Source organism: Lissotriton helveticus, chromosome 9 (genome assembly GCF_964261635.1).
Source record: "Lissotriton helveticus chromosome 9, aLisHel1.1, whole genome shotgun sequence".
Taxonomy (NCBI): Eukaryota; Metazoa; Chordata; class Amphibia; order Caudata; family Salamandridae; genus Lissotriton; species Lissotriton helveticus.
In genome coordinates this window covers 1,216,780,816-1,216,803,536 of record NC_136070.1, presented here as the reverse complement: position 1 = coordinate 1,216,803,536, position 22,721 = coordinate 1,216,780,816, and the positions used below count along the sequence as shown (strand labels likewise).

General features: G+C 45.9%; 1 protein-coding gene across 1 annotated transcript in view; it reads left to right on the top strand.

Moving 5' to 3' along the window:
• EFCAB12 (EF-hand calcium binding domain 12) overlaps positions 1-15,080 on the top strand; it is a 150,352-nt gene extending 135,272 nt beyond the window's left edge. The window contains exon 9 of the mRNA XM_078662392.1: positions 14,264-15,080. Within this exon, the coding sequence (XP_078518518.1) occupies positions 14,264-14,516 (253 nt within the window). The 3' untranslated portion in view covers positions 14,517-15,080. The remainder of the gene's footprint in view (positions 1-14,263) is intronic.
• Positions 15,081-22,721: the final 7,641 nt, after the last annotated feature.

The following is a 22,721-nucleotide window of genomic DNA, read 5'->3' as shown; positions in this document are numbered from 1 at the left end:
CCACTGAGGCATAACAAAGGGAGAAGACAGAAAGAAATGGGTTATGTATACTTAGCGGAGATTTAAACTGCAACAGCTGATAATGCAAACAAAGAAAAGCTGAAAAAGCCAACAAATTGCTCCACAGCCACAGAAAGCACAACACATCTGATAAGTGCTCCACAAGAGAGTCAACGTCCTCTCCAGCACACCAAGGGACAAAACAGGACCAATGCCCAGAGTCAACAGATTTTATGGTGGCGAGCTGACAACATCTCAACCACCAGCTCAGCAGGCAGGTCAGAGGAACTTCTATTGCCAAGCTTAATAGCCAGACATGAAAGTGGAGTCTCTGGAGGTTTGGTTGCAGGATGTGTTCCCCAAACTGTGGTAGGACCCTTCAGGGAAGAGGTGGATATAGGGATAGGTGGGGCAGATCAAAGTAGTGCACCCTCCAAGGCCAGTCTGGTGCTAGTAAATTCCGTTATGTGCTATCTTAACATATTTTCCTTGGGAATCAGAGTGATGAGAGAAAATGCTGAATTGAATGGATCCCCACAGCGAAAGCAGCAGACAGGGAGTATTCTTGTGATCCACTGGAGGGCTGCTCCAAAAAGTGAAGATGGGCTAAACCACCTCCGGGTGAAGACACCACTTGTGATCAGCAGATGGTGCCAACTGAAATCATTGGCCCTCATATTCTGAGATCCTCCCAGATGGTTCAAGACCAGCCAAACTTTGTGAGCCAAAGCCCAAAACCACAACTTCATAGCTTTAAGGCACAGAGGGAGCACTCCTACGTCAGCCAGCTTGTTGGTGTGGTGCATTAATTTTGTATTGCCCAACAGGGCTCAGAATGCTCAGTCTTAGATGTAAGGCAGGAGTGCACTGGGGGCCAGGCAAATTGCCCAGAACTTGTGCAAGATGGTTTTGTGATTTCTGCTCCAAAGGGGACCACCGGCTTTTGATCTCCAATGCATCAAGATGACCGCCCCAAATGAGGGAGGATACATCAGAAACCACTTAAGCTACCTACAGCGGCGGGTGTGGTGGTCTTCTGGCACTTGAGGTGTCTTGATACTAGCCATCACTGGAGGTCTAAAACTGTTTCTGAGCAAATCCGAGTTCTGTCTTTCAGAATTTGACATTGCAGGACTCACTAAAAAGAGAGACACCACTAAAGTTCAAGCATGTGCCACCAAGTGTGTGCACCAGTGGAATGCAGAATGTCAGAAGACCCAAAAGGTGGAAGACTGCCATTGCTAGAAGCAGAATTCGTCCCTAAACATTGGGATCTTAGCCTGAATATACTGCACTCACTCGGGAGGCAAGAAGGCCTTGAGAGAGACAATATCCTGCTGCTTCTTGATGAAATGGACATTCTGAAAGGGCTGGGAGTGTCTCCTGAGGAGGTTGGTTAGAAACCAGAAGTGTTGGCTACTGGCAGCTGCAGCATCCCCACCTTCTGCAGCCCAACATCGAGGTGCAGGAAAATAAGGATACCCCACTTGCGAGGAAGTTCTGCAACTACCAACATCACCTTTGTAAAGACTTGAGGGGCTGATGCTAGCTCATACAGGATGACTTTGAATTTATAATTAGTGGAGCCACAACAAAAAGTAGGTACTTTCTGTGTGACTGCAGGATTGGCACATGAAACTATGCATCCTGTAAGTAAAAGGAGACGATCCACTTATGCAGCTACAGAACGAACAGAACCTACAAGAGGTAAAGTATTTTGAACTTTTTCTTTTGCAGGAACACAGAGGTCCAGAATGGACAAAGTATACTGTTTTTCTTGAGGAAGAGAAAGTAAAAAGAGTATCATCTTGCTAATCTCATTCTTTGAACTAGCTCCATCGCCCCTTTCCTCAATCGAGTGAGAGCTTTGTTCTCTAAAATGCAGGCACTGTCATCTGAGATGACAGTGGGAACAGGGAGAATGTGAGGTGGCAAATCCTGAAAGGGAAGCGTATAAATCTGTTTGACAACACTCTGTTGCGATTGATGGCCAGTGTGGAAAATTAAAGGAAACCCTCCCATAGCCCCACAGGCTGCACAGATGCTCGTGCTCTCTCAAGGGTGGGTTAAAGCTGTTTGGAGGGAGAGCTAAGGAGAAGGAGGAATAGAATTGCTGTTGCTGCTATCGACAACCTTTGCAGTTTTTCTCGGTCATTAAGGATTTCCACCTCGCCCTTAGCCACTGTCAGCTACATCGCTGCCTCCCAACAAATCTACGCCAAGCTATCCAACTTCTTCCACAACTCAATTGCAGACATCTACAGCAACTTTGCACACCATTCCAACCCCAGAGGGCATGTTGCTAACCTACCACCATCAATCAAGACGGAGACCTGACTGAATGGACAACCCTCAGCCGAAACAACACTGTAGCAGTCAAGCGGACCATCAACTCAGGGACCCCAATGGATACATGCCCCCACTAAATCTACTACCTTTGAACATCACCAATCACCACCACCCTGACCCACATCATCGACACCTCCATCTCATCTGCCACTTTTCTGGATGAATGGAAACTTGCAGAAAACAATGTCCGCCTCAAGAATTTCACCATCTTCTAGACAACACTCAATCAGGATTCTGAAAGAACCACAGCACTGAAACAGCACTCATCGCGTCCACAGATGACATTCAAATCATCCTGGACCAAAGAGAAACAGTGGCCCTCATCCTGCTCAACCTCTCCACTGCCTTCGACACTGTCTCTCATGACACCCTCATAAGAAGACTCCACAACATTGGAAAACTAGGATCTGCTCTCAGATGTATCTGTTCATTCGTCATAGGAAGAACCCAATAGGTCCAGCTGCCACCCTTCACATCAGAGACCAAAGAGATTGATATGTGGAGTCCCATAGAGATTGTCCCTCAGCACCACCCTTTTCAACATATACATGACACCGCTCACCAACATCAGCCGATCACAAAACATCACTGTCATCTCCTATGCCGATGACGTCCAACTCATCCTTTCCCTTATGGACAAGACAACAGCCACCAGGACCAACTTCACAAATTACATGACTTTGGTAGCAGACTGGATGCGAACCAACTGCATGCAGCTCAGCTCACACAAGAAGGAAGTACTGGTCTTCGGCAACAAGACCTTCCATGGGACTCCACCTGGTAACTGTTGGACATAGGACTAACACCCACAGACCACACAAGAAATGTAGGGATCTTCCTAGATGACAAGCTCAACATGACTGCTCATGTCAACACAGTATGCACCTTTTGCCTTCACATACTACACATTTTATGAATGATCTTTGAGTGGTTGCCTCAGAACACCAGGCAGACCATCACACAAGCACTTATCACCAGCAGGCTGGACTACAGCAACACTCTACGCTGGAATCTTCTAACAAATCCCTCACAAACCCCATACCATCCAAAATACAGATGCGAGACTCATACTCTATCTCTCATGCTGCTCCCACATCACACCGCACCTTAAGAAGCTTTACTGGCTCTCCCTTCATAAGCACAGCCAATTCAAATTTCTCATGTACTCATACAAAGCCCTACACAACACATTGCCCGAAATACCTGAACAGCCTCATACACTTTCACCAACCCACAGACACCTATGCTATGCCTCACTCTCACTTGCACACATTCCCCGCATAGCAAAGCAAACCCGGAAGTCGCTACTTCTCCTACATCACACCAAGATATGGAACGACTTCCCCAACACATCGGAGCCTCCTGATCACTTATTGAATTCCGCAATAAGCTTGGCTCTTCGTAAAAGCACCTTGGGGAGCACCCACCTACACACCAGCCCAAGGGCCTGGATACCATCTTGGGTGAATCGTGCACTATACAAATCAATATAAAATAACATAACAACAAACACCTCGTATCTATGAAAAATCTTTTGCGCTGCTGTACTTGCTGCGAGGGCTAGTGCCACTAAAAGAACAGTCCCTGAGACTGTCCCCTGGACTTTCGGTACTGCTGGTGAAAATGACAAACAGAGGAAGTCAGCCTCAAGGATCAAACCCACAGCCTGACCTTTCTTGAAGTGCTCCAGAACTAAATCAGCCTTCTCTCTAAAGAGCCTTTATTTCCCATTGCTGCTATCACCTTCAACTCTTCAACACCTTCACAAGGCTCTCTAGAGAGGAATGAGTGTCAGAGGTTTGAATCCCCAGGAGCCCGATGATTGCAGCGGATGACCTGATGGTTCACCACTGGGACAAATGTTTTGTTTGGTTCATGCAACCAAAATTCGGTCCATCAATGCCTCATTGAAGATGAGCAATAGTTGAACCATGGAAAATGCCAGCTGTAGATTTCTGCATCCGTGTTTTCCTCTGCAAGCAAAAGAAACTTTAGAACTCTGCAACCTTTTCAAGGAGAGCTGTAAACAAAGTAACTTTCTCAGTGGGGCCCTCCAAGTCCATACTGGGGATGTATCTAGGCCACTAGTATTCTGCAGACCTGTATGGACTCCAACATCCATTCCTGTAGGGGGAAGAAGACTGACTCATCATTGTGATACATGATGTGCGACATCTGAATGGGGTCTCAGTCAGCCAAACAGCCCCTCCAACCTGCAAGGGGACTATTCCTCCATCAATTGTTGTGCTTTACATTGGGAACTGCCCAAAATGTTCTTTCTCTTTAGAAAATTTGCTATGCTTCATAATGGATCCTGGGCAGAAATCAGGAAGGACCATTGAGGTTTTCTGTGAATGAGGAGACGGGTTGGCGGGTGCCAGAATGGCGCCAAGAAGAGTGCGAGCATGATTGACCTCTTCCAGGGACAGAGTTGCCAGCATCTGCCCAGTTGAAAGCTCCAATTGGTTCTTAGGACCCATAGCATGCCAGAGGGAGCTGGGATGGAGCAGAGCAGTGCGAGCATTGCCTGTCTGAAATCTGCTAATTGGGGGACTGGAAAGGAGCAGGGGGTTATTTTTCCGATGCTAGCATTCGGCACCAAGAATTTTGAGACAAGGGTCAGGGAACAACATCTCTGACTGGAACATGTACCCCTTGAGTGGGATCAATGTTGAGAAGCCAAGGAATCTCTAACTTGCAGTGCTTCTTGTGTTTTATCCTAGGCAACTTGATCTTGTTGTTGGAAGCAGGCCCCTTCGACGACTTGCTGGTCGAATGGCAAGCCAGATCGGGAGTTGGGGTGGGATATGGATCATGAGCGGTGATGGGCTTGATGTTCATCCTGTGCCCGTGTCAAGGAGAGGTTGGCCGCTTACTCCTTGATTGTCATGTGGTGCATGATGCCACACTTACCACACGACTTGGAGTTGTGTTGAGGCCCCAGGCACCAGAGAGATGTTGTGTAGGTCTAAGAGCAGCATCTTGTTCTGACAGGGGTGACAAGGTTTAAAAGCTGAAATCTTCAAGGGAAGCATACTAAATAACACAGCAAAATGTTCTGAAGAGAAAAGATACTGATGTCAGTGTGCCAAGGTACAGCCTTTTACAACTCTACTACAGGTTATACTCTGGGCAGAAGAGCTATCTCGGTTTTGCGCATCCAGTCAGCCACCTGTACGAGATTCAAGAGGTAAGGAATTTGCAGATAGAAGTATCCCTCAGTGGCTTTCTTCAAACTACTCCTTGCAAAAAGGTTGATTGAAAGCACTTTTTGAGTCCCCTGTACTGACAATCTATCCTTGGCTCGGAGCACAATTTTAGCTCATTCTCTTTCCTATCATACTGAAAGTCTTGGTTGCAAAGCACTCCCTGTACCTCAGTGCAACCTGGATTGCAAAGCCTTTTTTGACCCCTCTATGCTGTGCAGAGTTTTGGTTGTGAAGTAGATTTTTGCTGTGCAGAGTTTTGGTTGTGAAGCAGTCCTTAAACACTGTTAGAAATTGGGTTTCTGGTTGGCTAGAGTATACACCTAAGCCATGCAGAACCCACCACTCTAGTCAGGACAAGCAAGTTACACACCTAAGATTACCTGTGCACACCCTCTTGGTAGCTTGGCACAGAGCAGTCCGGCTTATCCCAGAGGCAATGAGTAAGGTATTTGTACACACACACACAGTACCACAGAGAAAACACTACAAAAGGACTCCACACTAATTTTGAAAAATAGCCAATATTTATCTGAATCAAACAAGACCAAAACGACAAAAATCCAACATACACAAATCAAGGTATTACTTTTTAATGATTAAACCAGGTATAGCTCTTAGAAATCAAAAATAGCTCCAATCGACGCTATCTGGTCACAGTCGACGACTCAACCAAGTTCGTCTGACCTCGATGGAGCGAGGGCCGATTATGGATTTGCCCAGACTCCAGTACAGTACCTTAGAGGCGTCATGAAAACGGATGCATAGCAGAGAGGAGGCGTGGCGGCGCAGAAGTCTATGCAGCTTGGTTCCTTACTGTTTCAGGGAGGTGAAGCGCCGGTTCCTTACTGCAGGGCAGGGGAGGTGATGCGTCGGTTCCTTACTGGGGCAGGGAAGGTGATGCTGTGATTGCAGGCTCGGTACCTCGGTTCCTTACTGTGGAGCAGTGGCGAAGATGTGTCGAAAGTCAAGCCACAAGGCTTCGCTCCGCGGCATCTATGTCAGACCAGGCCACAGCCATCGGAGTAGTGTGCCATGGACTTCAGTGGTGCAGTGCTCGAGACTCATGTAGTGGCAGAGCTTCGGAGGCGCTGAGTCGTCATTGGAGCCTGCAGTGCAAGTCGGAGGACCACGACTCCAGAGCAGGCAGCGGCATGACATCAGGCAGGCATTGGTTCCAAAGTCAATAGGCGTTGATGCCTTGGTTTCTGCTTAGCAGTACCCCAAACTCTCTTCCAAGGGTCCAGGAACTAGAATTGGCACCACCTGGCAAGTAGGACTCCTCAGCAGAGGGGACATGGGGTTGCAGGTGAAGCCTTTGATGGCCCTGAGACTTCTTTAGAGGAGACAAGCTCAACTCAAGCCCCTGGAGAACCTTGGAAGCAGTATGTAACAAGCAACAGCTAGTCCTTTCCCTCACCAGACAGAAGCAGCAAGCAGCAGGCCAACACAGCAAAGCAAAGTTGCAGTCCTGCCTGACAGCTATGCAGCTCTTCTTCCTGGAAGAATGTCCTCAACCCAGATATCTTCTAAGGGACAGGCAGAGGTACAGAATGGTTATAAAAGTGGCATTTTCAAACCTGCAATTTAAAAACCAACGTCACTAAAAATGTTGTATTTTTAAATTGTGAGTCCAGCGGCCCCAAATATCATTACATTTTAGACAGGGAGCACTTGCACTTTAGCACTGGTCAGCAATGGTAAAGTGCCCAGAGTACTACCACCCGCAAAAACGAAATGCAGCGCACAGGCAAACACCGTAGGTCAGAAGCAAACAGACAGGGGAAATCCTGTCAAAAGATGCCAGGTCTAACAAACACTATGTGCAGAATTTAGGTTTTTAATCGGACATTGAGCTCTTTCTTACAGGACTTCTGGTTGTAGAGCACTCTTCATTTAAAGCCACTTGGTTGCACTGCACTCTTTGAGCACTTTGTGCAACGTTCCTTACAAATCTTTCTTTGTGCCTCTTGTGCATACTCATGGTTGCACTGCATTTTTTAGACTGCTTGTACAGAGAACTCTTGGTTGCACAACAATGTTGAGCCCCTGCTGCAGTATCTTGCTTGTGCAGCACTTCTTGTGTCCCTTATTCAGAGACCCTTGCTTGCACAGCATTCTTTGTGTCACTTATACAGAGCCTCTTGGTTGCAGTACAGTCTTTGTTCAACCTGTGAACATATTCTTGGTTGCATAGTACTCTTTGAGCCCCTTCTGCAGAAGCTTTTGTTGCATAGCACTTTGTGACACCCCTGTGCGAAGCCAGTTGGTTGAACTGTTCTCTTTAATCACCCCCGACCCCCAAATGTAGAGACAATCAGGTGCTTGTGCACTCTTTGATCCTCCCCCTTCTCCCCCCATCCCCAGGTGCAGAGAATCTTGGTTGTACATTACTCGTAGAAGCCAGATGTGCAGAATCTTTTGGTTGTACAGCTCTCTTTGGGACCCTGTGTAGAGACTGTTAGTGACTGACTCAGCACTCTGGTGCCCCAGTCCTTAGCATGCACAGGTCTCATGATAGTCTTGAATATGCTCAGACAGACGTCAATGAGGTATTTCCGGAGTATTATACTCGCCTGTATTCCCAGTCAGTTGATACACCTTCTCAAACTGTCCATGATTACATGGCAGCTGCTGGCACCCCACAGCAGCTCCCAACTGACTCCGTCTCCCTGGGAGGCGAGATTGCAATTCAGAAAGTCCAGTATGCAATAAAGGCTCCAGCTCGGGGCAGAACACCTGGATCAAACAGACTCTTTATTGAATTCTCTGCCACTTCGATATTCTAGCCCTATGCTCCAAAAATTGTTTAGCACTGCTAAGTGTGCGGGTTGCCTTCCTCACTCGATAAGGGAGGCCTTTTGGTGCCCCTCATGAAACGCGACAAGCCTGGTAATAATGTCACATAGTAAAGACCTTTGTCTATCCTCAATGTTGATTACAAGATACTCAGCAAGATTTTGGTTAATAGACGGCTGCCTTTTTTTGGTAACCTCATCGACCCTAACCAGCGGGCTTTATACCACAAATACGTTCCCTAATATCCGCTCATTGGTGCGATTGCTTCTGCCCCCCGCAGACTCCCAAAATGCCCTTGCCATCTCCATTGATACTGAGAAGGCGTTCGATTCCCTATGATGGGATTTACATTACGCTGTGTTGGTGAGTACAGGCTGGGTGGGGGTTTTATAGGCTGGACACATCTCCTTTATACCGAGCCATTGGCTGGGGTCAAAACCGCAGAGTGTAATCCAAGCCCTATATCGTGAGGAGAGGCACGTGGCAGGGCTGCTCATTGTCCTCACTCCAGTTTGCTATCGAAATGAAACCCCTGGCCCTCACACTCTCCACCCATACCCTCTATAGAGCCCTGCAAGTTGGAGGCTCCCCTCTATATGCCGCCCTCTATGCTGACACCCTGCTACTATTCTTACATATTGAGTGCTCAGACGTAGAGGGTGTGCATGAGGTGTTGGAAGCCTTCAGCGACCTATCAGAGCTGCGTGTGAACTGGGCCAAGTCGAATGCCTATCCAGTGTATGCCCTGGTGTCCCGGAAACCCCACCACCCCGAACTTGGCCACACCTTTCACTGGGTGCTGATTATTTTCCGGTATCTTGGCATAAAGGTCTACCAATCCAAAGGTGACTTTATTGGAGCGTAATCTGATAGCCGGACTGGTCTCATTGCGCCAAGCAGTGCAGTTCTGGATATCATTATATTTATCGGTTATGGGTCGAGTTGTGCTAACTCAAATGGTCTTCTACCCTCGGCTTCTATACTATTTCTCTGCATTGCTTATCTGACTCCCTAGATCGTTGTTCAGAGAAGTGAATGGTCTACTGACCCAGCACCTTTGGGGTTCTGAACGTCTATGTATTGCCTTGACGAAGTTGGGGCTAACAAGTGCCGAGGGCGTTATGGCAGTCCCGGATCTTAAGCTCTATTACCTAGTGGGATAGATCAAGTGGACGACTCACTGGAGAGATCAGCATTGGGGCAATCTGATCCCACACTCCAGATTCGTCCCTTCTCACCCTGATCTACTGGGCCTTCTGTTCGCATTACGGCCTGGTGATCGCACACGCCTAAAGGACCCGCTATTGGCAACACTGTGGCTTGCCTGTGACCGAGCCCTTCACCTCACCAAGACAAAACATCCATTTGCTAAAGATTTCCAACTAGTGGTGTGGCTGCACCTATGCCATCGGGGAGATTGGTCAGGGTTGAATAATTGGTGCTGCTGTGACATATTTAATTCAAACCAGGGAACCCGCAAGGTAGGAAGGACCCTGGGTATCAACTAGTTACGGAGAACAAACGGTCCTCCAAACAAACAATTCAGTGACAATAAATATAGACTAGAATCAGTACTACATTAGCGATGTCCAGCCGGACACCTGATTTAATGAATCAAAACAATTTGTAACGATCAAACGCATAGTGATCGAGTGGGACACAGTCCTGTATCCTACAAAAACACAAAACAATTACAGTTGGACAAACATTTCAGGCAAAACAAAGAGTAGCTTATGGCCAATACAGATGATATGGGCAAGCTTTTAAATAAACAGTTATTGCACTTGTTTTAACACATTGGTTTAATGTGCACACTGTTTAAACACGTCGACGATGTTTCGATCCATGACGTTTCGATCCATAAATACCAAGATCATCATCAGGACGGGAAAAAATGCAAGCCTGAAGTAATACGCTGCCTTGGAGCCGAAGGCGTGAGGGCTCAGTGTGAGCTACTAGAAAAATGTGCTCTCTTAGGAGCAGAAAATGCTGCAATGAGCGGTCCTAGAATAAAGGCTGATCCCGGCTTTTATGGGCGTCATTAAGATAAGGAAGGATAAGCCTCCGTTCAGAGGCGGGCGTCCTTGGATATGGGAGGAAGTACGCCTCGGTTCAGAAGCGGGCTGAGTGTCAATCACACATACAGCCGGGTGCGTGGAATTACGTCCATCTGATCGCGAGCTCAATGGCTGGGATCATTGTGACATGGTCATCCTCAGAGACAGCTGTTCCTGGAGTTTGAGGACTTTTCAGGATTTGACTGAAGAATATGACCTTCCTCCCCAACATTATCTTTTATTTTGGGCAATCACATTGGCTATCCACTGATCTTGGGGTTGTGGAGACTCGAAGCTGTCGGAACCCAAGAGTCTTAGGTTTGCGGGTACCACTGCTGGCCACAGACCCATGATAGCCCTTTTCTACAGGACGCTCCCGCCCAAGCTAAAGGCAACTTGGTAACCCTACGTGAGCCTGAAGTGACTGATACAGGCTTTCCACTATCGGATTCGTACTCAGCTAATGTACTGTATGGGTCTACCGTAATGGTCGCTTCAAGTTCATTCAATACTGTTATTTGCACGCCCAAGCGCATTAATCTCATGTTCCCTGGGGCCCACACCACTTGTCAAACTGGCATCTGGTGGATTGAGCCTTCCACCATGTGGTATGGAACTGCCCAGCGCTTACACCTTATTGGGGTGCTGTCCTGCGGCTGATTAACCTTGCTACTTGCAGATCTTTTCAGGTGTCCCAGACAGTCTGCTTAATTGGACTACATCCCAGGCCCAAGGGTAGGTTGATTACTACTAGGTTCGCTGACCTAGCATTGATACTAGATAGGAGACAATTGTCCATGGCCTGGAAATCTACAACAGGCCCCTCTCTGTAAGCACGGTGGCGTGAACTGAAAAAAATGGGTGGAGTGCAAGGGTACATTGTTGAGGGGAGAAGCGCAGAGGGGCCAGTGTAACTCCACGACTGCCAAAATGCTGATGATAGTGGGAAGTTGCTATTTTATTCTGGACCAGGATTCTACTGCCAAGTGAACTAGAACAATGCTACCCCCGACAGTGTGGTCTGTGTTGTGAGTGAGAGTTGCTATTGAGTAAGTCTATATAGGGGCGATGGGTGTATAGGACCAGTGTTTGGCTGGGCTCCTCCGACTAAATGCTTTCCCACCCCCACTCCTGCAGCTTGAATGCATTATCTTAATCATCTCTTGATCAGATGCTAGCCTGCCCAGTGAGCGTTTGATACGTTGTTCTGTTTTTGGTTTATTCTTTCCTTTCTCTTTTCTCCTTCCCCTTGTTTCCTTTCCCGTTTCTGGTGATTTCCCCTTTTTTCCCCCAGGATGTCTTTCCCTTAAATCTTGCTTATTCCATATGCTGTTATGTCCTTATAGACCTATGTTCTTGCCTTATTTTACATATGTCCATGACTCACAAGTGCTTATTTGCTATTGTAGCTGCAGGTTTATTTGTAGTTATTGATTTCTACAGCGCGCTGCCTAAATAAGTCATTTCTTTTGCATTGGACTGCCTCATGCCTATAGTACTGTTCCTTTTTTTTTTTACATTCTCCTCTTCTTTTTCTGTATTGATCTATGTACACCATTGAATTACATGGGTTTTAACAAAACACATCTTGGTGCAGGGCAGGGGAGTAATCAACTCTCACTTAAAGATGTTGGTTATTTGGTTGTATCCTTCCGCCTCTACTTGAGTGTTTGCCTTCAACTGCATGATGGGCTGCGTTACGTCTGTAGCCCTCTCTGTCCTCCCTACTAACTTTCTCCCTTGTGCCTCCCTGTAATGTGCTAATGCTGCATTGTTATTGCATCAATCCAGAATGATTGGATTTGCTAATGCTTGTTTACACTCCTTCAAAAGGTTATGGTTAGTAGTGTCTTTTTCTGTCCAATCACGACTGGAATTTGGTCATTTGTTCCATGTTGGCTTTCCTAAAAACGGTTTACAACACATGCAGAAGGAGGTAACTATGGTGATTTTTTGGTTTTAAAAAGTTTGATTATGGCTTCTTGTTTGCAAAACACACTTACTTAAACCTGCTTGTATTATGCATTGCATCCTCTGTGGTGCATTACCTGTCTTTCTGAGAAAAGAACTTTCCAACAATGTCTTTGATAAATTAGCTTTCCTGTTCCTAATACTTGTTAATGATTCCCAAGTTTAAATCCCAAAAGTGGGGAGGTGCAGCTTTTAGTGTGCAAGGCGCCTTTTGTGAGATATCCTGTTCAGAATCAGTTTGTGATATTTCCTGACCCCATCACTGACAGCAGAGAGAAATCACATTTTCTCCAAAAACAAGAGAGGTGGTTAGTTTCAGACTGAAGCAGTCAGCTAGTTTTGCAGTATTTGCTACAGCCCCAAGAGGCCTGCTTGGGAGTTAAGATGCTCTTCAGAAATGGCCTTGTAGATAGATGGCTGTGTGTCCACTCCTGTGGCATTGCAACAGCGCTCGACACAGCAGACACTCTGTAAGAGGGCCCTATCTGAATATACATAACAAATTAAAGACTAATGAACAGACAGAATAAGGGGAAACCTGTGAGGGTGATGTAATGAGGGTATCTTGACATAATGTCACTGATAGTTGAGGAGTGTAGAGAGAGTTGGGAGGAAGAAGGAATATCAAAGGGAAGGGGACAAAGAGGGAGCAGTGGGGCACTGCAGAATCAGAGAGCCATCTTCACCCTCCTCTGTCACTGGTGATTACTCGGGGTGCTTCAGAGCCTTAATATTGGTTGACAGAGCACAACACAGCAAAATTTCACAAACGACTCCAGTGAGTCTGCATTTAGTTAAGCAACACTAATACAACTCTAATGATATAAACAGAAGTTTTATTTTCAGATCTACACCAATGTTGACACGTAGAGACAACAAAAGAACAGCCGACACGTGCTTCGTCTTGAAATGACTTTTTCAAGGCTAATGAAAATACGTTGTATCGCGAAATATGGTATGGTGAAGCTTCTTGAAGTTCTCAGGATCGCGCTGCAGTTGCCGCCGAGAAATTGGAGAAGTGGCATCACGGGCAGGTTCTCTACGTTTCGGATTCGGATACACCATTACTATGTGAGGTGTTTCACTAGGCGTTTTATCTTCAACCCTGTGAGCATACTGGCTCTTATTCTTGAATGTCCGTCTTACTTATCCACTTGAATTCAGGAGCACGGTTACCTATACCCAGGCTCCTAGCACAATCCGGAGAAGCCCGAAAAGATTCACCATACTTTATTTGTGTTATAACATAGCCTTATTAGTGTCCGTCTCGGCTATTCACTAAATTTCAGGTGCGGGGTTACCATATCCAGGCCCCTAGCGTGATCCTGAGAAGTTCAAGAAACATCACCATACCGTATTTCACGATACAACATAGTTTTATTAGCCTTGAAAAAGTCGTTTCAAGACGAAACACGTGTCGGCTGTTCTTTTGTTGTCTCTACGTGTCAACATTGGTGAAGATCTGAAAATAGAAATTCTGTTGTTTATATCATTGGAGTTGTATTAGTGTTGCTTAACTAAATGCAGACTCACTGGACTCGTTTGTGAAATTTTGCTGTGTTGTGCTCTGTCAACCAATATTTTGTCTTGTTTAAATGGAGGTTATCCTACATATAGTGTAGAATTGTGGATGGCACAGTGCTAGATATTGAGCACGCTGGAGAATATCCTGTTTATCTTTTACCTTTGGGGCAAACAAATACAGAGGTGCTGGCTGCTGTGTACCACTGCCATCAAGTGCTTTGTCTTAAATTTGCTTCAGAGTCTTATGAGGACTTGAATGTGTGGTCATTAGGGTAGGGAGGAGGACCCTGTGGGGGTAAGCCTCACTGAATTAATGTAAATGCCTGACCATATTGTTTCTGTTCTTGATCACTTTAGGAATCTGAAAAGAAAGTTCCCTCATTTATGTTCCGCTCCACATGTCAACGCCTTCTGGCCTGGACACCTTCTGGACAAGCTCCGCATCTACATTCCACACCTAACTCCAACACCAGGAGATGCCCTTTTCAGCCATATCAAACCCAAACGGGAGTCTTATCCTGGGATCTACAACAATACGCATACCTGGCCGGTGTCTGACCAGGGCTATGTGATCTACGGAGATACTGACAACAAAAACTACATTTTATAGGATTAGCTCAATTTCAGGAAGAGTCATTAAATGTGCCATTCTGCCAGACACCTGCTATGACATCTAACACCTCTTTATAGCACAGGACTATTTATTCTCTATCCTTTTGCACCTCTCCATTATCACTGGTGTTCACCCTCTGTATCTGCCATGCAAGAGTATGTTGAAGAAATCTTTGCGAATCTTGGTGGAAGGTCAGCAGAAGAGTTATGGGTAACACTACTGTCTTCGAACAAGGAAGATCTTTCTTTTCTCGAGTTGTATTTTCCATTTAACATCTCTGGCCCATTCTACAAGCAGAAAACCTTGGGTACTCTAAACCTGGACCTTTGTGAAAAGAATTGACCCTTTTGTCATCAATTTGTCTGGCTTCAGAACCCATGTTTGTCAAGTTGTCCATTTCCTTCCTGCTCATTCTCCCTCTGCTTAAAGGCATTTAATATAAAACTGCTATCCATTTAATCAGGTTATACATCAGAGCACCAATGTTTGTACTATCACAGAGCACCAATGTTTGTATTATCAATGCACCAGTAAATGTGCTCTTTGATTCATATTGTTGTAATGCTGCAGACCAACCCTTTTGTGACTGGAGGTGACCTTTGATCAAAGAAAAGCTGCCCTCCTTCATCCTTAAATTAATGTAAGGAGAGACAGCCTGGACCATGAGAACATCTGTAGATTTCCCAATAAGCTGCTGCCTCAGAACGGCTATTGGTACTGCAGCAGCATTGGTCAAATGACTCCCGACTGCCAAACTCATGGCTGTAACCAGGTAGGGTTACCGCCTACCTCCATATCATTTGGACACCAAGCTTCCAATCATGGGCTTCTCTATTAGAAATCATTGTTATGAGATGTGTCAGTCCAAAAGATTCAACGAAAGCAATCTATAACTTCCAGAACCTACTAGATTATCAGATGAAAATCAAAATCTGGAAGCCTGTTGTTCCGACGACATTGAGCAAGCGGCCAACACTATAGTAGGAGACAGAACTGTACACTGTGGAATGGAAAGGTTTCTTTGGGATAGGAAGTGGCAAAGAGACAGCAGGGGTGGATTCACAAACAGGAAGGATAACTAGAAGGGGTTACAAAGGAGCGTGAGGAGGCTGCAGACAAACAGGAGAACTGAAGGGGCTTTACAGGCAGGACAAAACGACTGACACACACATGCAGAAGAAAGGGGTTGATAAGTAGGCACTGGTTGGGGAGCGTTTGAATGTAATATAAGGTATTGATGTACACATGCTGGCTAGACGCCTGCCTGTACTCCTGACTGTATGCCTATGCTAATCAGTGGCAAAGGCCTGTATGGAAAACTTGTTTTTCCTTTTTCCTCCAATTGTAAAGGCATTCTGTACAAAAAATGATATGTAAACTGTAAATGTAGGAAAGTGGGTTCTTATGTTGTGAGTCTGGTTCGGCTTCACTATGCAATGACCTCACATTACCCAAATAGGTTCTTGGATTCACACTAATAAATCCCTAGCTCAGTCCTGGTAGTGTGGCACAGAGCAGACGGGCTTTACTAGAGGAACATGAGTGAAGCATTTCAGAGCACCAACCTGGACGATAAGTAATTGACACAACTCGAAGGAAATCCGACACCAATTTTTAAAAGTAAAGCAGAGTTTTATATATAAACTAGCAGCCCGTCCCGACATTGTCCGGGGGCAATCAGGCTTGCTCCCTAACACTTTGGCGACGCAACCGACCTTTGTCTGTACGCTGCAAAACCAAACCCCGTTCATAACCTGCCATGGCGACTCAATTCCCAGTACACAAAGCCAGTATGTACCCATTCCATACGGGGCTGCAGTCCGCCAAAGTTTACCCGTCAGCCCGCTCCAGTCCGCCTTAGTTCACCGCTCCTCCCCGCGCTTGACGTACCTCAGCCTGCTCCTGACGTACCTCAGCCTGCTCCAGTCTGGCAAAGTTCTCCGCTCCTCCCCGCGCTCCGCCAAAGTTTACCGGTCAGTCCGCCTTAGTTCACCGCTCCTCCCCGCGCTTGACGTACCTCCGCCCGCTCTAGTCTGGCAAAGTTCTCCGCTCCTCTCCGCGCCGATCTCCGCCGCTCCTCCTCGCGCTCCTGTACGCCGCTCCTCCCCGCGCTCCTGAGGTCAGCACGCAGGTCGCGGCCGGCGCTACTTTGAAGGGACTACTTTTTTTTATCTTTAATTTTTTAAACAACGTATATATTTTATTTTAATATAGCCTATGTCCATCTGCACACCCTTACAATTACAATGATGTATTGGGTGTTTGAATTGGCGCTGTGGTTCCCGAGTTTACCCGCCTCAAAGGTTCACAGTTCTTACTTTATAATAGTAGTATAAATTTAGACAACAAAATGATTACAACCGCATGAGTATAACCGGAGTTATAGATTTTTTTAAGGAAAAATAAATCAATGCATTTCACTCCTGCAAAACATTAACATTGTGGTAAATGGGGAAATGGACTAGTGAGAAACTGTCAGTTGCAGGTCGAGTTCAATGGAAACCACTGGGTGTGTAGGTGAGGTGGGTCCCAGGACCAAGCTTGAACAGTCAGTTGAATTTAACCTGGCTTGTAGGGCCCGGGTGCAGAGTAGTCCTGACTGTCCCTGGTGCTGAAAAAAGGAGCCGCTGGTGCTGACATTTCCATTTATAAAGTGCTGGTGAGAAAGGGGATGCAAACTCTCGACAACGGGGCCACAGGGCATTGAGTTAAAGATGCTGCAGGGTTCCCATGAGACACAGCGTTAAATATAGGTAGTGGTAGCCAACAACAAGACTTGGTAACAGCAAGTTCAGCCTTTGGTCGCTTGAACGTCCTGGAGTTTGGGGGAAATGGTAGACACCTGAAACTTGCTGGAGGTCACAACTATGTTTCCCACAGTGCACTGGACTGTCTACTTTTGGGCAGGGCTTAATTTGTAATAAAACAAGTGCCAGGGCTCTCGTCAGGAGGCCACTGCAGCTTGCACCACACATTGCCCCTGTTTGCGCTGCCAATGATGGTAACAATACAACTACTAACAATCACACTCTTACAAGTGTGACAATTCAGACTATTCCAGGCCTATATGAATGGCTTGAGTGGCAGGTATTAGTCACTTTTAATGTATACTGAATTAATAATTGACTGTTTTTGTGGTAATCTCAGACAGCGCTACTTTGTGGCACGCTGCATAAGTCTAGTGTTGACAATTAAGGGCTGGTGTCAAGCACCGGAAACCACTGGCTCAAATTAAGCACTGCTTTTGGGTTATTTCCCTCAGTGTGCCCGATGGACAGTGATTTTGCCCGATGGGCAGTGATTCTGCTAGATGGACAGTAATTCTACCTGATGGCCAGTGATTCTTTGGATCCGGGAGTACGGTCCTTGCCTGCAGGCTGCAAGGAACTAGTACCTCTAGACAAAGGGAGTTCTGGAGTTGCCTTGGACTTGCAGATGGGTTCCTCTTCCCTTTGGAACCAGTCTCTGTTCCATGACGGGCCACAGTCGTGCAGCTGCAGGGTGGTTGCCACAGGAGCAGTCTTTGGCGCCTTTTCTTTGTGCAGGTCCCGAAGTCGCAGACTATGGTCTTTTCTTTGTCTTTGGTTGCAAGTCGATCAGATCTGAGGTTCTGGTGCCAGGGGAGCCCCCTCAAATCCTAGATTTAGGGGCATTAGGTTTGTGGGAGCTAGGAGCCAATGGGCTATTAGTCCCAGCGGCTAATCCGCACTTGATGTGACCACTTGTGGGGGAGTATGTCACTTTTTCTACCCAGAAGTCTCTATTCTGCCACTTTTAAAAATGGCAAAACCCTTCTTTGGCTGTACAGACCAGGTAGCCCACCCTAGGGGTGTTTCTAGCCTTCTGGGGGTGTATGCCTCCTGACTATCTAATTTTCCCACCTGTTCAGGTTGCAAATGTGTGGCAGGAGGTGTGTTTTCCTATTCTGGGGGGAAGCCGCCTTGCTTATCAGAGGCGGTGAGAGCTTTGAAGCTCACTGCTCTGATATGCCACTTCACTAGCCACCCTGTCACGGAGGAAGGTGAAACCTCCTGCTCAGACAGGCCTTTGTTTTTGACTCCTGGGAGCATTCATACCTCCTGGTAGGGGATCTGATTCCTTTATTGGCGGCAACAGCTGCAGGCTGTCAGTCAGGGCACAGGACAGGCTGGGGCAACCAGGTGGGCAAACTCTAAGGTAGCCAACTGGCTGCATGTCACATTAAATCTGACTTTGAGAGAAAGTCGGGTTTGATGAGACATGTTGTTTGATACCAAACATGACACTTTTCATTGGGACCACAGTGAAGCTGGCAACCTGGGAATACCCAGGTGCCAGCCTATGTAATCCTATGGCCCCCCTTAACACTTAGAGTAGCCCCCATGATAAGGAGGCTTCTATAGGGATGAATAGGCTTGCACTTATATGTCCACACCTTTAATATAATGCACCATACCTCCTGGGCTCAGGGGCTCTACCTTGGGGGGTGACTCGCATATATTAAAAATAGTGCTGTGACTTTGCCACTCATGGTGAGGGCAAAGTTGAGTTTTCGCTTTTTGCACTGCTCTTGCAGTTTGCAATTGTAAGACTGCTGTCATCTTTTAACTCGGGTCACTCAGGGTGGCATAAACAGTGCTTCATGCCCTGGTGGCCCCTTTAACTCCCATGACCTGGGTACCACTGGTAGAACTTACCAGGGCCTTATAAGGGGTTTAGAGTCCTTGCCAATTAGGGTTACTAATTCACATCCATCATTTTAGGGAGAGAGCCTTGGCACTGGCGCCTGGTTAGCAGGCTCCAGTGCTCTTTCAGAGTCAAACCCATCAGTATTGGAGAAAAAGGTGTGGGGGTGACCATACAAAAAGACACTTTCCTACAGTAAACATGTTTGCCCCTATGTTTAGTGGGCATTACATCAGCACTTCAAACATTTTTACTTCCCAATAACTTCTGCAGTAGTAATAAGTAAAAAAATCTAAATATTTTAAAAAGTCGACACACAAAAAATGAAAGTAGGATAGGAAGGGATCATGAAACCAGATAAAAGCAGGGAGAAAAGAGGGTAGGTAAGGGTGAAACAAGGAATTTACTCCATAATCAAGAAAAAAAGAGAAAATAAAAATAGAAGAAAAAAGGAGATGGGTACATTGGTGAAAAAAATGAAAGAAAAAAGCAGGAGTAAAAAAAGAAAATTCTAAATGGATAAAAGAAAAGGGCTATTACTGAAGGGAAATGAAAAACAACTTAAAAGTTAAAACATTTGTAAAACTGAAAAGTAAACTAAAAGAAATTTCAAAGTTGTGAGGTGTATTTGTCTAATGTAGATTGATAAAGAAAGGAGTAAACCATGAAACAACTGATCTTTGACTTAATGGGTTAACCCTCTTTTCACTCATATTTTGTATAAATGTCCTTATGTGAGCCTCTCCCATAAGAAATGAAAACCCAGCTGTCATTTAAGTGGGGAATTATCCCTTACCAGAGGGTGTAAGGTTGGCATCTGTTTGTAGGTCTAATATCCCCCTGAATTTTTTGCTTACTGTTTACCAGTTTCTTTGAAATGCCAAAATATAACAGTAATGTATATTTTTGTAAATAAAAGCTGCCAAAGAAAGGTGTTTATGATAACCATATCAAAAGGTTCATGTCTTTAATTAAACATATGTAGCGGACCTTCATAAAAGAGGCATTCTTGTGAGTGGCTGACTGTGGTATACAAACTCAAGAATGCTAATCTGAATCCAAAATCTAGGTATGCAGATTGCCTTCAAGTGCTTTGAGGCATATCAGAAGTGCCCTAATGTGTATGATTATATTCAGGTAAGGCCATCATAGCAGTTGAAGTACTGTGTAAGAGAGAGTGTGCGTGTGTGTTTGTGCACACACGCGCAGTCCCACATCTATTGTAAGAAGGTGCTCTCTCTCTTCCACATTTCTTCAAAAAACAGTCAGAAGTTTATGTTTAGTATTGTATTAAATATTGTGATGTGTTGCTGGTATTGCTAAGACTGCCAAACTATGAGGTTTCAATGGCTTATGTTTTCAAGTTGCAGATGCTGGCACTTTGTTGATGAAAAGGGCATGCAATATTGCCAAAGCTACACATCCAGATATCTGAGCCAATCAGCATCCCAAGTTTGAACTCATCAATTATAATACATTCAGTGTCTTCATTTTTATTTAGGTTTGGGCTAACACTTTTTAAAATTTGAATTTCTTGAGATTATCCGCTCCTGTAACTCTTATGCCAACAAATGCAAAATAATCATTTTGGGATTCTGTAAGACACTCAAGCAAGTAACCTATTTTCAATGTGCACAAAATGCTACAGACTCAAAATATTCAAAACACATAGACCTGAATCTATACAAGAATGTGACTACTGTATTCTTATATCTAGCATGCTGTGAAATGTTGTAAGAAACATAAGTCTGGTAGGTGCAGTACTATTTGTATAGTGCAATTCTTAGCAAGGAGCGATAATTGCAGAAAAAATATAATCTTTAGGTGTTCTTTGAAGCAAGTAACAATAGAATAATGCACACTATTTCCCTGCACTCTTGCTGGCCCCCCGCAGCCGATTTAGGTGCTGCTACGGGGTTTCTTGGATACAGCTATTGCCGCCATCTTGGGGGTAGTGGTAGGGTAGCGGTTTAGCTGCCAGTTCCCTCCCACCCTCTTCCGCTATCTATGGGCGACCCCATCCGGCCGCGCAGCGGACGTGCACAGAGGGCGCGCCGGCGGCGCGCCAAAGGCAAGCCCGTCTGTGCCCGTCCGCAACCATGACGCGGCCGGGGCCGGAGACACTGCCGGTTTCGGTATCCCAACCCACATCCGGTACAGTAGGCAGATGCTCTTATCATTAAGGTCTTATAAATGTGCTTTTTTGCACTCTATTCCATCGGACCTTTCCACGTCCTCTTACTCTTGCATGCCCTGTAGTTCTAGACCGGAAGCAGGCAGCTCTGAATGTCAATGCTCATTATTACAGCCTCCGGCCAGGTCCCGCTTTAATCGCAAGTCCTTTACTCTTAAGGCGGGTCTTATTAATTGCCGCTCTTTGGTGAAACACTCCTTAGACATCGCTCAGACTCTCAGGGACAATAACTGGGACCTCCTTTTTCTAACTGAAACCTGGATAGGAGATGAAACCAACCCAGCTTTGTGTCTGGCTATTCCCTTAGTTACAACATCCTATGCGCCAATCGGCAAAGTAATAACCATGGTGGAGGTGTTGCCATAATCTATAGATCCCAGTGGACCATCTCATCCTTTCCCTATGGCCAAATTGAATCTATAGAAGCGCAGCCTTTCTGTATAAAACTGGCCCCCAACATTACTTGCTCTGGTTTATTAGTATATCGTCCCCCAAAGTCCAGCACATCCCGCCTTCCTGCTTTTTTAGATTATGTGCTCCAGGCCAGTTCTTGCTATGCGAATTTCACTCTGTTAGGAGACTTTAATCTCCATGTGGAGAATACGTCAGACTCTACTAGTAACAACTTCATTTCTACTCTGAGTGATGGCGGACTAATCCAGCTGGTCTCCTCTCCCACTCATAAGGCTGGACACATACTGGACCTCATCTGTTCCAACCTTACAGAAATCTCTATCAGTACACCCAGCCCGGTGATCTGGTCTGATCACTATTTTATCCCTGTCTCATCAGGACAGACCTAGGTTACCGGCCAAGGAGGTTGGCCGGAACTGGAGTAAGGTCACCCCGGATGGCCTGGCCGATCATCTTTCGGCTGTGGCCCCTCTGGATGCTTCAGACTTAGATTCCCATCTGACCAATTTTAACAACTGGATTTCTTCCGCTATTGACACCATTGCCCCCCTCAGGCCTATTAAAACTTTTCGATCAGTACCCTCCTCACCTTGGTACTCTGATGAACTCTGTAAGTGTAAAGCGGCGTGTAAACTTTTGGAACGACGCTGGAGGCACTCCTACTCTGCAGACAGTAAAACTAAATATAAAGCTGCCCTGAAGGAATATCGGAAAAAGATTATCGGCCACAAATGCTGTTTCCTGGCGGAAAAAATCAATAGGGCACATGGCTCCAACAGGGAAATCTTTAAAACAGTAAGATCGTTCACTGATTCCGGGGCCCTTAAACGTCAATCCCCGGTGTCTCAATCCCTTTGCACTCGTCTCTCTGACTACTTTGAGGAAAAAATTGCATTCATTTACGATTCCTTCCCTCGCAGTCCTGGTCA